Source organism: Lathamus discolor, chromosome 3 (genome assembly GCF_037157495.1).
Source record: "Lathamus discolor isolate bLatDis1 chromosome 3, bLatDis1.hap1, whole genome shotgun sequence".
NCBI lineage: Eukaryota > Metazoa > Chordata > Aves > Psittaciformes > Psittacidae > Lathamus > Lathamus discolor.
Genome location: NC_088886.1, coordinates 116,397,302 through 116,415,437, shown reverse-complemented (window position 1 = coordinate 116,415,437; position 18,136 = coordinate 116,397,302). Strand labels below are relative to the sequence as shown.

At 37.0% G+C, this 18,136-nt stretch overlaps 1 protein-coding gene across 1 annotated transcript in view; it reads right to left on the bottom strand.

The window, feature by feature from the left end:
* The window catches only part of LRP1B (LDL receptor related protein 1B), a 585,099-nt gene that overhangs the window by 276,794 nt on the left and 290,169 nt on the right, over nt 1-18,136 (bottom strand). The window contains exons 11-14 of the mRNA XM_065670655.1: nt 9,303-9,483; nt 6,242-6,461; nt 3,377-3,566; nt 2,220-2,222 (exon numbers count right to left, since the gene is read on the bottom strand). Coding sequence (XP_065526727.1) covers nt 2,220-2,222; nt 3,377-3,566; nt 6,242-6,461; nt 9,303-9,483 — 594 coding nt within the window. The remainder of the gene's footprint in view (nt 1-2,219; nt 2,223-3,376; nt 3,567-6,241; nt 6,462-9,302; nt 9,484-18,136) is intronic.

The window sequence follows — 18,136 nt, the reverse complement described above, 5'->3', positions numbered from 1 at the left end:
CAAATACAGAAAGCACTTTGAAAACACACGATGATTCCAAAAGCCCAATGGAAACTTAAAATAAAATCAAAATTAGAACACTAGATCAAAGTCAGCTAGTCCATCTTGAAGATTAAAAGTTCCTACTTAGCCTCATAATTGAAACGACAAACTACAGCACAGTAGGTTACTTGCTAAGTAAGAGATAAAAGAGAGGAAGACAACAAGGAAAATACAAGTACCAAGAGTTAAGGCAACAAGATCCTAGAGAAAAAGGTTTATAAAGCAAGCTTTAAGGAAGTTTTCAACCTGAAGGTTCAATGAGACCTTCAGCCCCATCAGTGTCACTGAAGACATTTCTATGCTAAAATGTCTCCTAAAATTCAGTGCAAAGAAACAGGTTAAATCTCTTTATTGAGCTGTGGAACTCATTTAGCTACCAAGTATTTGTGATATTAAATTTCTTCAAATGCTGCTCATAACAACTATTTTATATGGGTGTTCTTAAAACATTCCCAAAATTTTAAAACTACTTTCAAATCTATTATCATATTTTTCATCTTTTACCAGCTTTTAAAACAGTTGCTGTAATGCCACTGCATACATTTCAATCAGGCTATGTACTGCATCTCAGAAATCATTTTCAGAAAAAATAAAAACCTTTGGCAACCATATACATTTGTTTAATCTTCTCATTTAAAAGACACACTGAAGTATTTATTGCTGCTTAGCAATCATCATACTTCTATGCTTTTGTGAGTATACACTCACACTTTCCTGTAATCTAACCTCAAGTACTGCTAAAGTTGTGTAAACCTACTTTTAGGATCATATGAAAGGCAGCAGCCTGGGACTAAAGCAGCTCTTCTTTGCAATCTGAGGAGATAAAATATCAACTTCAAAAGAGGCTATTTTAACCACTGTAAATGGACTTAGATAAGAAATACTTACCTATGAATAGCAATCTGCCCCTTCATGGCAGTAAAAACACCCACAGGCCTTGGCAGGTTCATATCCTGGCTGTATATCCAGCTCTTAGGATTATTATGCTTCCCACCACCTCCCCATTTTTTAACGTATTCTTGACACAGAGACCCAAAGACTAAGCCTAAGAAAGTAAAATGAATTCTAATCTCTGCAAGCAAGAAATAAGTATTCCTCTACAAGAGGATCATGCCTCATGAGATACAAAGGCAGTGAAAAACACCTCTGCTTAAGAGGACACCAAAAGCAGCTTAATGTTGCTACCAAGAGCACTAAGCAAAGCAGGACTGGTACAGTCCAGTATCCTGTGAAGACCTCCTAATGAAAATATCAGTCTCAATTCAACCATTCCAAATTGAATTGACATGGTTTCTGCTTGTGTAGACAGTGACAATAACAGCAGCATCAAACAGGAACTTCAACATACCAGAGCCAAATGTTTCTAAGGTACATGCACATAAACTATAACTCATACCATAAAATGAACTACCATGGTTTTCTCTATACCAGATAATTCAGCCTTGATCTTGCTTTTTTATAAGAAAACCACACAAATTAGCTTCACTTTAAAATAAATCTTTCAGCTCCTTTAGTAACAATGCAAGGTCAACCTCACCGAGAATGACGAAAAGGGAAGGTCCTAACGGCTGCAGTTAGCTTACAGAATTCCAATATAAATTTCAAACAAAGAATGCATTAATGAGCCAAATTCTTTCTCAAGATTTCAAAATTTACACTCATTTGGCTGAAAGTGTCTAAGAAGTAGCATTTTAGTCTTCTATCTCTGGTGTTAGCTTATTTGGAAAATAACAGCAACAACTAATTTTTAAATTAAGGAAATTTTACCAACTGATGAACTTTTGGGTTTTGGGTCAGATTTTGCCTAGAAAAAAAACAACCAAACAAAACCCTGTATTGTTACGTTGACATAGCACAGTACTGCACACACTGCAGTTTGATTTAGATACTGAACATTTAGATGTTACAATATCAGAGAGGAAAGCTTTCAGCACTGCCTCCATAGTCGTAACACCAATTACAAGTTGGTTGTCTGCACCTCAGCACTCAAGTATTAATCTCAATGGCTTTCACTGAGAAAGCCTAGCTGGACATATAAAAATCCTATTCAGCAGGAAAGGGAAAAATTCATATCAACCTGTTGTAAAGAAAATCCCTAAGCTTTTCAGTAGCGCCACAGATGGTTAAGTGAGATATGATAAAAAGTGTGTTTCCCAAGGAAAATGAAACTTGAAGACCTACTTTTAGACAGAAAAGTAGTCTTCCCCCAAAAAATTAATTACATATCTAAATCTCTAAACACAGTAAATTTTAAAATAAAATAAACAAGACTATACATTCTCATACTACATGCAATTATGTGCCTATACACATATTCACTTCACATTTTATACTTTAGCATAATTTTGAAAACTAAACTGTTTCTTTCCTTTGTAATTCACCAGTTGCTGGATTGAAAAAAAAAAAAAAAAGCAATTCTAGACAGAAGAAAAAATTAAAAAAAATTAGTATGTATATGAAACTTCTGAACTGTTGAACTGTAACAGTTCTACATGTCCAAAATCATGATCTATAGAGATTAATGAGCTCTAGATAGACATTAATATTTAGTATGGTCATTTAAAAAAGTATTTTATTAAGTATTTTATTTGTACCAATTCCTGAAGTTTAATGTTATGTTTGGTAGCAGGCATTAAGCCAAAATTAATTTTCATTAAAGAGAGCAAATATCCCACAACTCACCTGAACACTACATGGGGTAAATGGATTTCAAAGTTTTATTCAGTAAAATACAATTGTAAATTTACCTGCAGAGTAGCAATTGCATTTACTACCATGCAAACAAACCCTATGGCCTTTATCTCACTTTTCCACTGATGTAAGAAGCAACAACTTTGGATATTTCCATTACTTTCAATTCTGATTACTCTGATTCTGTGTAACAGCACCAAGTACTTTCAAGAGATTAAGTTGGATGGTGCTAATATAGACCAAGTTGGGGGAGAAAATTACAAAAGGGAAAAGACAGGTTCTATGATCTTATTTAAGAAAAGTTAAATGCAATAACACGTTATGCCTACGAGCCAATGTGTATGTTACCTATTCTATTTTGTACTTCCACAGTATCTCTTTGACACACACAAAAAATGGCAATAAATGGCAACAAGTACACAGATCAAAATTCACACAGGAATAATACAACGATTTGCTTTTTAGTAAGTATGAGATGATCAATTTCAACATTAGTGGACTGAAACACTGTAAAGTATCTTATGCCAGAAGTCATTCTTTTTTTATATTGTCATTTATCTAGTCACCTCAAAATACTGAAGAGACTGTAAGGGAAGAGATCCTTTTATAACAGACCTTTGAACAAATGGTAAGTTATACAAACCTTGCTGTTTACGTGGGTCATAAATCTGGAGTCCAAACAAAGGTGGTCTCTCACTTCTTAACAGCGTCACATTCCTTGTAACCAAATCCAACTGGAAAATTGACCCATTCATATAATCTGTCCAGTAAATATAATTTCCATGATGTGACAGTCCAAAAGGATGATTCAAATCTTTTCCATTGTAGACTACCTGCAATTAATTAGTGGAAAGTGAGTACTGGCAAGGTTAAAATATTTTTTTTCAGCAAACACTGGAAAGAACATAAAACAGGAAACAGTAAAACTGAGATAAGTAGTGTGCCCAAACACAGCCATTTCAGACAGTAAAACCAAATAAAGAGTGTAAAGCCATTCTATGCATTCAGCATTCATTATCTAACTTCAAAACTTTGTATAAACTCACTTTAAGTGTCCACTGTCAGGTAACACAGAGGTATTGTAGGCGAATATGTAATCGTTATATCCAGTAAATACCCACCTGCTTCCCTAGCAAGGAAGCATGGTTCTTACAGCTTTGAGTATTTGTCAATATCTGACAAATCTGACAAATATCTGCTTCTTTTAAAGCAAAGAATAGTGTGTATGAGTTGCTAATTTTGTTTCAGTGTAAATTGCAGAGATTTTTTATTTGTTTCTGTGAACTTCCTCTCCAGTTTGGTTTGTGAGAACTTAAGAAAAGCACACCACGGTTTCTCCCCAAAATAAGACAAGCTGTCTTGAATGCACCTTCTACTTCTCATTTCTTAACTCATACATAAAGCTAAATAACACCCCAATCTTGTCTTTGTTTTATTAGCTGTAAAATGCCCTAAAAACCATGTCACTTGCGAAAGCTCCATTCTCAGACTCCTTCATAAGAACTGCAACTACCTCTACACAAGAGCTGTCTGATAACATTTTAAAAATCTTAAATCCCCGTAGAATGAAAACAAAACATTAAAAAAAAAGTCTGAAGTCGCCAGCAAGTAAATTACAAGAATTAGAATTATTTACTTCACAAAGACACAGAAGACTGCAGAACTCTAAAACATCTACTTCTGGGATCCCTGTATCACAGCCCCTACAGCTTGGAATGACTAAATTCCAGTTGTCTTCTCCTGGCTGGGGCCCCTGCTTAAGGTAACACCCAACACTGCATTTCTACCTTGTCTCTAGAAAAAAGGAAGCAGTTCATCAGATGCCCAACCGTGTGTCTATTTACAGACATGAACCCAAAAGAACAAGGAGATAAAGCCACCTAAAATACAACTATTTTGAGGTGACAAACATGATCCCCTTTTGCTCTTCAAATTTCCTCTTTGGGCTTGGAATTCTTTTGGTCAAAACTCCTCATTCTCAATAAGCTGCTTTTGATCAAAATTTGTCTATCATTCAATTATCCACCCGACTACTGGTGGAATTACTGTAGGACTTTCCCACTCCCCAAAATCTTCCCTGCACTGACATAGAATTAAAGATGCTAATGACCCAGTTATATTTTGACAAAAATATCCTATAATTAGCAACAAATGATTCAGGATCAAAAGTATCTTCCATTTCTTTTTGGTTACATGCATTTTATTAAATTAGTTCTGCATTTTATTAAAATCACAGGATTACGGACAAACACTAAAAAAACCCACCAGAACCATTCTGTGTCACACTTCAAAATAAAACCTGTAAAGATAGGTGCTTATTATTTACTAGTTCTAGTAAGAGGCAAAACAAGCAAACCCAGGATTTTTCACTAGTAATCCACATGTAATCCATATCAGCTGCATTTAACCTTCCTTGACCTGTTCTGTCCAGGAACTCTCCATGAAGCCTAGCATTGTTAGTGGACAAGGATTCTAATTAAAAACTGTCTTTCTGCCAATGTGCTATGCCCCATCCCTGCTACACTACAGCAGCATAATGGATGTGGAGCAAAAGTAGAATCACCAAATGTAAATCCTAACCCAGCCATTATGACAAATGAAACACTACAGCATTAGTACAGCCTTAACAAGATCACTCAATATAAAAAATTTTAAAAGTAACATTAAAGCAATATAAGCCTGTACATGAATTAGTTCCAGGAAGGACTCTGTCTACAGTTACTACTTTGAGTACTAGAAATCTGCATATTGTCCTATTAAGGCCATCACGCAAAGAGAATCATGAGTTGAGGATAAATAAAAAGTCACTAGACATACATTTTGTGACAAAATCCTCTCACAAGAGAACTTAATACCTGCCATTCTCAATTAACAATGACTTTTCAGTTGTCAGGGTACTAATTTTCTGGAGCAGATGGTAAACCCTCCCAAATTATCAGACTCCAGTCTAAGCATTAACTGTTTTCCAGATGTCTAGTCTGTGCTTATTACTTCTACAAAACAAGACAGAACTTCTACAGAGACTTGTATCTAGCTATCACAGCCATCAGTAACAACTAAAACAATCTCTTTCCGTCTCTGAACTGTTGTGTGCTTCTGCTCCCTATATTACCAGAAATGCTCAACTGGGACATTGAGATTCATTGAAAACAGCTTACCCAGTGAAGTTAAATAAAAGCCTTTTGGTTCTGCCCAAGAGTGAAGGTTTATTTCTACTGAAAAGCTCTTTGTAGCTTTGTGGCTCAAACAAAATGTAGCTCATTATCATACGAGAAAATAGATTAAATATAAATAAATAAACTTTTGCGTCACTTTCTAAAGATGAAAATTTTAAGCTGCATGATAGTCTTCTACAAGAGTCTGCCAACATTGCTTGTTTCAGAGACTACACTGGACATGCTACAGGGTTATGCAGACTTTAAAAAGCTTGAAAAGTATTTTTAATGTAACATAATAAAATCCAGAGAAATGGAATGCCTGTGGCAAAACAGCAGTATTTTACTTTTACCTTTCTGTCAGTTCCATTCAAAAATATCCTTTCAATGTGATCATAATAGGCATCACACCAGTATAACACATTGGCATGATAGTCCAGAGTTAAACCATTTGGCCATAGCATCTTTGATGTTACAAAAATCTGCCGATTGTAGCCATCCATCCATGCCTTCTCAATTCTTCCCACGTTGTCATCTATTTCATCTTCTTCCCAGTCTGTCCAATACATCCAGCTACGAAATTATAAAAATGAGCATTCAGATACCACTTAGTCACGTGAATTAGCAGACTTTCAGCAGCAGTTTGCAACAGCAGATCCACAAGACAAAGCCATTTTGACTTTTGCATTTTTCTTTCCACAACTGTATTTACTTTCCCTGTGTACTGGATGCTACTGAAATGACACATTGTTTTGCCCTTACTGTAATGAATTACATGAATACCAAATGGGCTAACTGACAAGAAAAGTGAAAGAATTAAGACCTTATTTAATCACACAAGAATGATGATTTTTTTTTTTTTTTAACCAGCAATTTTATTGACTTTGTCAGAGTTCAAACTTTTACTGTGGGTTTTTGTTTTTTTTCCAAGTCCAATTTGCCTTTATGATGCAAATCTGATTCTTATTATGGTTAATACTATCACAAAAGCTGCAATACATGAATTAATTGTACTCTGACTCAATAGCTAAGGATAACCTTGACATTCTGTGAACTTCAGATCCCACCTGAAAGCAGTCAAATTAGTAAAAAACATTATGAGCACTCTGTCCCTTACAAAGAATGTTAGAAAGATTGGCTATAAAAATTATTTGAAAAGTAGCCAGAAGGCAATTTTAGCATGGCTTTATGGTTTATAGTACAGCAATGCAGATAACAAACACTACAGTGTTTGCTTAACCTTTCCAAATAGCACTTTTCAGAGGTAAGCTATCTAAAAGTATTAGCTCAGATGAGTTCTCAATAGTTTTTCTCTGCTGGACACTACAGAACACATGCTACAGGATTTTCTTCAGTTGCCTTTTTTTCCTTCTTGAATTAATCTGGTTATCACATTTTATTACAGAATTTGCTTGTGACAACTTTAATTTCAACTATTTAAAATACATACCTTGAGCTTAAGCAAAAGCAGAGGGTAGAAAATATGCTAAGAAACACCACATTTTTCTTTTTCCCCCCGCAAAGCAAAACCAGATTGATCATAAGAAACACAGACAGTCCTGTATTTAACCTATGAAGCAACTAAAAAGCATTTCTGCTTATATGATACACAGCGATACCAATATGCTGAAACCATTTACTAGCTAGTAAATGCTTACTTTTAGGATTTCAATTATTAAGCATTAACTATAAGAAAAAAAATCTCATACCAGTCTTAAATAGATCCTACTTCTTGAAGTTGTCATGATTTAATTGGCATCTATGTCCCTTGGCCTTTGATTTTACCAGGTTTATGTTTCTGAAATAACTTGTATGATCCTAACCTACTCAACCTGTCTGTACCTTGAAGAATAAAGTCCTGGAATTTAAATTATTAATTTACAAAGGAATGAAACATTGAAGTGAAAAATAGTTTTGTTATCAGATCTGTGTAAATCATGCCAAATCTACTGGTTAAAAAAAAGAAAAAAAAATCAAATACACTTACATGTATAAGCATAATTTGATCCATTTTGGTTTTATGTAAGAAAATGGAAAAGATACAGAAAAAATGCATCATTATTACACAGGTTTACACATATGTATATGTATCATCTTTGTTTCTTTTCTCTCTCCTCTAAGTCACCCACCAGAAAGTAGTTTTGGGTTATTATTTTTGTAAATATACATTTAGAACATCAACCAATTTTTGATCTGGGGAGGCTCATACACTTCAGTGCATGTTTGACTAAAACACTCGGTTTAATCACAGAATTATAAAACCTGCGTATGCCCTACAGCTCAGGCAGACAAACAGGTTCGTATGGTATTTATTTTATTGGAAGATAAAAATATGTTTCACAAATATTTACATGACTGCTCAACAGCAATAACTGAGCTTTTCTCCATTAACTTTTTGTCTGTACTTACTATTATATTTATCATGTCATAAGCTAAAACATGCTTACAGTAACAGACATTTACATTAATGTGCTTTAATTGTATCTCAAAACACAGCTAATGCTTCCACACTGTTTAAATCGAGACTAATATTTTCTAAACATAATTAAAATGCCATAATAAATGTTATCTCTCATGAAAAGCTCCCATGAGAAGTATAATCATGAAGGGCACACTTTTATTAGAAAAGTGTTTTATATAATAGCCCTTTTCAGACAATACATCTTCATATGCTATTTCCTGTGGCATGCATTTACTGAGCTGGAAAATTTAACAAAGTAATTGTAGGTATGGTTATGGTTTGTGGTCTGATTTTACATCCTTACTATGTGACCTCAATTAATTGTAGCCTTTCCACAGGTACTTCCATTCCTCAAAGAACAAGCTCAGAAGAGAGAACCTGGTAGTGTAAATACATTCCAGCACTAGGAAAACAGCAATCAATCCAGCCACCCTAGAATTACCCACTACATCATTCTTCAGTGACAATTCCCTGAATAAATGTAACAGTGAATTTTTAGGTAAACCACAACTACACCACACTAACATAATGTTCTTTTTATTATGCAGCCTATCACAATTACTTACACTATTAAGTAATGAAGAATACCTGTCTCATTTAATTTTGTAAACCAATCTGTACAAGCATATGGTTATAATTATCTTCAGAAATTGAAACTTACAAAGGAGAGCATTATAAAGTTCACTTAGTATTAAAAATACATACAGTCTGATACATTCAATTTGAGAAAAAGTTGAACCATATCCAGGTTAACTGGACATAGGTTCAGCAGTGCCTGGGCATTCTTCTGAAAGCTTCAGGCAAGAATGCTGGAAAGGATTTACAGACATTATAGACCACTGTAGAATTGCAGACTACTATATGACTCTATGAACCCCATCCTAAGTGAAATTCAGTCCCATATTTATACTAAAAGACAAGCGTTAAACCACATAAATTAGTCTACTTCATACCCATTGACAGGATCAACCACAATTCCTCTGGGGTGCGACATGTCTCCCTCCAACAAAGTTTTTCTGCTCTGAGCAGCTTTTTCCAGCCTGGCTACAGCAATTGTTTTCCTGTGGCCATCATTTGTCCAATAAAGATTATTTCCAATCCAGTCCACTGCTATGCCTTCTACATTATCAAGGTCTGTGGAGAGAAAAAGGCAGTAAGAAATTAAAATCATATGTATCATAACATTATCCACTAGTACAAACAGTGAAGAATATATGGTCCATATAGCTAAATGATACTATTACCTTGAATCTGAGTAACATTTACTGTTCCAGTCAGAATTAGTTCTGCTGAAAGCACCGTATAAAAGACAAAGGCTGGTCATAAAACTCAGCTATTAAACATAAGCTTTCATACGTTAACCATTGCTGGCCCTGGGCAAATCACTATTTAACAAAACTCTACTTAATTTAAAACCAAAACAGAAGTATTACTCAAGTCAAGAAAAGCTTCCAGAAACAGTTCTAGTACCCTAAATCATCCTGCTTTCACCCAAATCACAAGATCCACTCTTATTAAAAAAACAAAATGGACCTTTGTTCCATTGTCCTTTGGCCTTGCAAAACATGTAAGCAAAAACATCATAACAGTCCAAGTTACTCTCCACGGCTAAGCAAATACACAAGCAAACTACTCACTATAAGGGTGGTGAAGCACTGGCACAGGTTGCCCATAGAAGCTTTGGCTGCCCCATTCCTGGCAGTGTTCAAGGACAGGTTGGATGGGGCTCTGAGCAACCTGGTCTAGTGGAAAATGTCCCTGCTCATGGCAGGTGGCTGGAACTAGATGGTCTTTAAGGGCCCTTCCAATCCAAACCATTCTATGATTCTATGAAACTACTGTAGAGCAATCATAGAATCATAGACCAGTTACTGTTGCAAAGGACCTAAAGATCATCTAGTTCCAACCCCCCTGCAATGGTACCACTGCAGATACCAATAGGCTCAGGAGTTTGACAAGAGCAGAGCTCTATCCAGAACTGAAATGAGTCAACAGTGTTTGCTGCACACAGCATGAAGGTTTTGCCATTTGAGAAGCAGTAAAACAATTCTCCAAGCAGCAAGTTCTGCCTCAAGCTTCCCCAACACCCTGCAACAATAACTGAGCTCTGCCTCCTCCCACACGATCCCAATTCCTCAACTGACAATGTAAGATCTTTAAACATCTCTCTTCCATCAAACCCTTTTTTTTTTTTTTTCCTCCTTTCAGGAAGAGCTCAAATACTAAGCATGTGGGTTGAAATACAGAGAATTTCCAGTCATTTTCTCTTGGCCTTTGTAGTGCTGTGAGCATTGAGGCAACCCAAGTTCAGGTATCACCCCTTGTCACGCAGCTGATCTTGTACCAGCTGTTTGGCACAGGTGTATTCACTCCTCATCTACAGGCGAATCCTACCTTTTGCAGGTGACACAAAATGGTAGGATTACCAGAGGTGCTGTAATACCAAGAGGAGCAATGGAGCTTGAGCTGTAGCAGGAGTGGCCACCACCTTCTTTACTCCTCCCTCACCTTAAACATGCTCCAGAAGCACAACCACCAGGCGCTTGCTCCACCCTTTTCCTCAGTCCCTCCACGGTATATTTCGCTAGAGTGGACAGAGCCGCTGCTCCATGCGCCCCTCCACCAGCTGGAACCGAAGTCCTCCTGAGCTCAGCTGGGGTGTGCTCACAACAACCGGCACAGCCCAACCCCTCCACCGGCAGCAGCTCGGCTCGCACCCCGTTACAGGCCCAGCTCCAACCTCTGAGGGAGAGCTCAGAGCACTAACATCCCTACTCGCAGGCCAGCTCAGCTCGGCAGCTCCAACCCCTCCTGAACAGCCCGATTCGGCGCACACAGAGCGGCGACACCCCACTTCGCTTCCCATGCACCCCTCTTCCTCTTGGCGCCCATGAAAAAGCCCTGTCAGAAGCACCGAACCCTTCCCCACTCGCTTCCTCAGAGGTGGCTGGGAGCCAGCGCACGGCACCCGAGAGAGAGCTGAAGGACAGGCTACTAGCTGATGCCTCTTGGCGCCCATTAAAAAGCTCTGTCAGAAGCACCGAGCCCTTCCCCATTCGCTTTCTCAGAGGCGGATGGGAGCCAGCGCACAGCGCCCAAGAGAGGGCGAGGGGCGGGCTACCGGCTGCTGTCTCCCGCTGCCTTGCAGAGGCTGAGGGAGCCGCACTGGCTTGCTTTGGTACCCTTCTTTTGAAGGCAAAGTGAGGATGGAACCGCTCATTTCACTGGTACCTTGTCTGGTACCTTGTCACTTGGATTAAAAACCGATAATGGGGTAACAGCTGTGACTGCAGTGCTTCCACGGAGCCTGAGAGTTCACAGCACCGAATGGGTGCAAAAGTGAAGGTCGATATGGGTGGAAAGGTAAAAAGGAAAAAACCCAAAACCAAACCAAAAAAAACCAAAAAAACCCAACAACACATTAGGGAAAAAAAAAATCAAACCCCCTTTCTTCTTGACAATACGGATGTTATTACTTATTTGTCATACTCAGATATACAATCCTACAGTGCAATTTCCATGATAGAAATCATCAAGATGTGAAAAAAAGGAATGTAAATTGCTTTTTCTGTTCACATTTATGCCAGTAATACCACCTAGATACAAGTTTTCATCAGTTTCATTCTTCTTCACCAGCATTGATGTCACTTGCTGATCAACACTGGAGTTTGTTTTTTTAATTACTTTTTAAAGATTTTCTCAGAACAAGTATGATGCAGAGAGATTTTCACTGTAACATACAAAAAGAAGAAAAAAGTATTATAATTTTTTTAGGAAATGCTGATGTGACAAATGTCACTGCTCCCACTTAAATCCTCCTTGTACCAGATAGGCATGTGAAAATCTGCTAAACTGAACACAGCCTTATAGCGTTTGAACTGTGCTGCCAAACCTCTGTAACTTAACTGCCAGCTTCCCAGACAGCAACTCCACGTGAACTCCTGAAGTGCTGGTTTGGGACGTATCAAGTTGTTACCAGTCATTTTAACTGCAGCAGATTTGTGCAGTGGTGCTGTGTTGCCACCGTTTAAACCTTTCTTCCCTCAGATTTCTCCACCAAAATGCCTCCCCATAATACAACCAGTAAGTACTAATGGAAAGGTCTTACTAACATTCCTCACTTCAACAAACCTACAAATTTTCTTTTGCAACATCAGACATATTTTCCTTGGGACAAACTCTTCACCAGTAATATTTTATAGACCCCAAACACCTTTACTGACTATCCCTCTAATAAACTATCTCATTCCCTACATGAAGTCAGTAAAATTCTTAGTGGTGGAGGGGAATGCAAAGCTCTCACTGAGTCACAGTCCACATAACTTATTTAGTGCAGTGCAGAAAAGTTTCAACTTACTGTAACCCATAGATAGCATATGGTATGTCATCAGCAATACACTAAGGAAAAAAATAGGGAGTTTTACCAAAAAAAAAAAAAAGAAATATTGGGCTCTTTATACACTTTGATGCAATAATAACATCTATAAAAGGCGCTGTTACAATTTCAGTAGCATTGGAACATGATAAATTACTTCGCAGTGTATTTCTTGAACAGTGTTTTTTCGTGATTGTAATACCATCATACTCCCTATCAAGTTGGCAGAGCTATACTGTTTTCAAGTACCTTGTCATTGCAAAATGTTTCATGTTTTGTTAGTTTTATAATGATTCCTTTTTTAAAAAGCAAAATGCATTTCAATGTTGAAGTGTATGATGATATAAATTTGCACTGTATACTAAAATTTAAAAATAACAAGGATACTTCAGTCAGTATGCTTTCAATGTTTAAAAATAGAATATTAAAAGAATGTGGTGGCTACTGAAATTCATACATGACATCCATGCAATATATTTTAAACTGCTTTTTCCCCTCAGCATCCTTTGTCTGTGCACAAGGGCAATGAACAACCAGCAAAGATGAATAATGCAAATGAGATAAATGTTTTAAACATATCAGGAAGGAAATTCTTGACAATAACACAGAAAGTAATCAAGAAATGAGTTTACTTGTCTTGAAGAAATCAACAAGGTCTAGAGTAGTTCAGGATTCTTTCTAACGTTAATGCTGTCTACAATTCCAAGTGTATAATCATCCTATTGCATGCATATTGCTTCTGTTAAATTAAAAACTCATGGAGACATATGTATGTATGTATATGAAACTGTGATGAATTTTACACTTGGGAGGTTTTCTTTGGGTTGTTTTTTGTTGTTCTTTTTTAACACTTTAACTGCAAAGTATAATCTACCACCTGCAGTGAACAGTAACAGGAATTAAAGGTACATAACATATCCAGCTGCCATTTTTAAATTTGTAGTTCTTTGAACATGGGAGGTATTGAAGTCTGACTACTTATGTATTCATGTGCTCCTTTGGTTTTCGACTTCTTAGCTGAAGAACAGTGATATGTTTTTTTTCTTCCATTGTAATTCCATTTCGCAATTTCTGTGTTATATTGCTATGCCCAGCTACAGAAATCAATAAAATAAGAGTGAACTTGCAAATCATCAGTCCTTGATATCTCCTCTCCCTGTTTTTACAAAATTACAAGATTTTAATTATAGTTGGACCTCTGCCCTATATATCAAATTAACTTGAAATCATTCTGCAGGTCTCAAAGATACTACAGAGAGACAAAGGTACCCACTGAAGTATCAACTAAACTCTGTTCACATAAGAAACTAGACCTAGATTTAATAAATCAGTCATGGGTGTAAAGATGACACTATGTACTGTGAGACACAATATGAGAAAATTATAGGGGAAAAACTGGCATCTGCTGATCGGTTTTCCAAAATGTGGTTAACAACATTTTTATTCCTATTTCTTATATAGCTAATCATCACTATATTTTGGGGAACTATTTTCCTTGTGATCTAAGAAGCTTGAAGGAAACAATGGTGTCAAAATTCACTTTCCAGGTGGAGGATATGAAACAACAATATGAGACATACCTAACCCAGCAACCACCCAGTCTGACAAGATTCAGCCGTTCAAGTAGGAAACAACTGTGGATCAGCCAGAGTGGGTGAGATCGGTGCCAGCAGTACATCCAGGTTTCCCAGGCTAATGAACTGTCAGTTTCATTTGATGTCTCTCAATCTGAGTGCCTTTGCTACATTATTTTAAAAAGGCAGTACCAGAGTCAGCTGGAAATTGCTGAAAGTAGGTCTTGGAGTGATCAAGTATGTTGAGAAGAGAGAAGTTCGAAGTATAGTAGAAGGGAAGAGGGCATCTCACCAAGGACCTGGGAGCCCAAGGCTCACAGACAAAGTCTGCTGAACAGAAAAGGCAACCAAGACAAGCTTCAGGAGGAAAGAAAAGTCCTTTAGGGCTCAGAGGGTCTCAGCACATTGTGATCAATGGAAGAAAACACTGACATGACTGAAATCAAGCTTTAGGACACGGAGTGATTTTTTCAAAACCCGTATTTCTTTTAACCTTGCCTGACCTAGCCATTTTGGGTTAAACTAAGTTTTTATACTAATAAGTTAAGCTTTTTAATGAAAATGTTTTGTTTGTGGTTTTTTTTTTCTTCTTTGGGACACAAAGCAGTCCAAGTATGTATCAACAGCAAAGCTAAATAACAAATTAGAATGCTAGATACCTCCTAAAATTTACAATCATATTATCATAGAATCATAGAATAGTTAGGGTTGGAAAGGACCTTAAGATCATCTAGTTCCAAACCCCCTGCCATGGGCAGGGACACCTCACACTTAACCATGTCACCCAAGGCTCTGTCCATCCTGGCCTTGAACACCACCAGGGATGGAGCATTCACAACTTCCCTGTGGAACCCATTCCAGTGCCTCACTGCCCTGACAGTAAAGAACTTCTTCCTTATATCCAATCTAAACATCCCCTGTTTAAGTTTTAACCCATTACCCCTTGTCCTGTCACAACAGTCCCTAATGAATAGTCCACCCCCAGCATCCCTATAGCCCCCCTTCAGACACTGGAAGGCTGCTATGAGGTCTCCATGCCGCCTTCTCTTCTGCAGGCTGAATAGCCCCAACTTTCACTAAATTTCCCCCAAAACTGCTCCAAGTCTATCCAGTTTCATGAAATAGCTACTCTATGTCACCTACTATACCTTCTGTGGGAATTTTGGAGGATCTATGTTTCTAAACCAAATACAATCTAAATCAAAAAACTTCATGGTAATTAGATAGCAAATATATCATGAAGTTTTATAATAAAGGAAAATTCTATAGCACAATCCTATAGAGACAGTTTACACTCTTTTTGTGAAGTTATGGTTTAAAGTTCACTTTAACTATCTAAAAACTTTAAATACACTTTTTAGGTGGGTTTCATATCAAGTAAAGGAAACAAAATAATGGCCATTCTAATTAAACAGAATTGATTTGACTACAGCCAGACTTTCTGCAGTTAAGCCCTTTCAACATGAAAAGTATGAGGTGAATAAAATACCATTTTCATCATTTTTCACTTGATGATTAAAAAAGTAAGATTTGTAATTCTGGAAATACTACTGGAATTTTATAATCAGCGGTACAGTGTGGGCTCGAAACCCTCATATTTCTAGAGGCAACAAATTGCCACATTGCTTTTAATATGCAAGAGTGTGTAATTTGGTACAGAATGGCCTAGCTCATCAATGTCAGTTAGATCATGTAGACTAATAGTGCCTAAAATGCTACATTAACATGAAAACTAGCAAAAAAAAATATTTCTTCTATACACCAACCAGCTAAACATCTTCCAAAGATCTTTACAGATTTACTTTGACCTTGTTTAAGCAAAGAAGTTAGCCCTTGACCATCTTTGCTAATATTTACAAATTGATAATATAATACCTTAAGTCTCACAGCAACCCAAAACAATGTAAGGGGGACAAAGACAAAAAAATCCCATCACAGTTTACGTTGCTTCAACTGAACAATATTTAAATTCCTTTAAAAATGTCTGGTTTGTTCCACTGTTTGTTTTTTTAAAAAAATAAATTTACATGCAAGTTTGAAATATTAATTATGACAGTTTCTGTTGCTGGCAAAAGTACACTGCAATTGCAGTTGTGCCGCCAACTCTAGGATAGGCAGTGCTGTGAGCTGTCAAATAGTTATCAATGTTACACAGCAGTTTGTTTCCTGAAGTGAAGAATAAGAAATCGCAGCTAAACTATATGGGAAATCAAACTCCAGCAGTGTTAGGTGCGCAGCGTTCTCAATTTCCAGTGAACAGCTTGTAGGATAAGGCTCTCATGTAGGCAAACTGTAATTACCAGTTACAGTGTTGTTTGAGCTAGCATATCTGGCTCTTGCAAAACCTGACAGTCACAAAAACTGACAACTTCTAATCTAAGAAGTGACACCTACCACAGATACGAGTTCCTTAGCAGCATGCTGCTCAGAACGACTATTAAGCCACCTCCTGACACACCTGATTTTCTCTAGTAGCCTTCCACCAAGGAATGATTTAATCTATCCCTGCTGAGTTCTTGAGAGCTGACAAGAATAAAAGCTGAGGTGGTATGACTGGAGGACATATTAATTTTTTAAATCATGAAAAATACATTAACAAGTGTTCTCTAAACATACTTCAAAGTTATGAAACTATACCAAGTTCTAACAAACAATGTAAGCTCCTGGGGAAGGAGTGGGTGGGGAAAGAATGACAGTGATTTTTTTTGATCCTTGTAAATATTAGGACCACCAATAATACATCATCAGATAGTCCATAATTCTTTTGGTATGGCACTGGTATTCTTGCTATGTTGCACTTACAAAGAGCAGAAATTCCAGTTAAACATTGTTTAAAAGAGTCTCTTCAATTTGCTGGTTTGGTATACAAAGTTAATTCATGCCTGCATGCTTGATTAGACTAACCCAAACCTGCCTGACACCTTTCAGCAGGGATACTCCTTAGTGCTACCTTAAAATATTTAAACTGACTTCCTTGTCTGCTCCTTCCTCTAATTACTTTGTTGTAAAATGCAATGTGTGTTGTTTAGTAAGAGGAAGTCAGCAATGGAAGTTCTGTGATGTATATTATCCATTTCCATGTTTACAGTGAAATGAAGATTTATGAGATTGACAGCTATTTATTATTTGCTCAGACAGCTGCCTTCTACTAAGCAACCACCAATAGAGGGTAAAGAGCCATCTATTCCTTGCAACTACTGCTGAAGTGATTTTTGTGCAGACTCTGAGAAACCTTATTCCAAAACAGCACCGTATCACTGCAAACTGGAGATAACTTCTCTGAGACAGGTGGATTAAAACATAGGTTATGAAGGCCAGGGAATGAAAATCCCTGTGATACAGCAATAGTATTTTAGTTAAAAGCCAAGATTAATATTAATCCTGCTGATTTTCTTGAGTACTAGAAAATAATTACTGTAGAATGGATTTCAACCGAGGCACTTGTTACTTTCTACCGAAGTAGTCTTTCATAAAAAGAGTCCATAAAAGAAAAAGAAATATGTGTTGACAAACTGGAGGTTTTATCACTGAAACAGAATTTTGTATGAGATATGATTGTAGACCAGGGAGATTCTGGGAAGTGTGGTGGGAGAGGTGAAAACTAGAGAACTGCTGCTATTTTCTCTCATTGCTATAATAAATAGTACAAATATCTTAATTAAGCTTCTGAAAAATGTTTCCGTCTTCCTGTTTCTTCCACATATACAATGGAAAACACATCAGGAAAGACAAAGCTTCTTTTTCAAATGAGTTTGCAAGAACTACAGGAAGTCTCACTCTGCCAAAGTACTGGCATAAGCTCCACAATCAACACTGTGACACAATGAAGTCATAATGT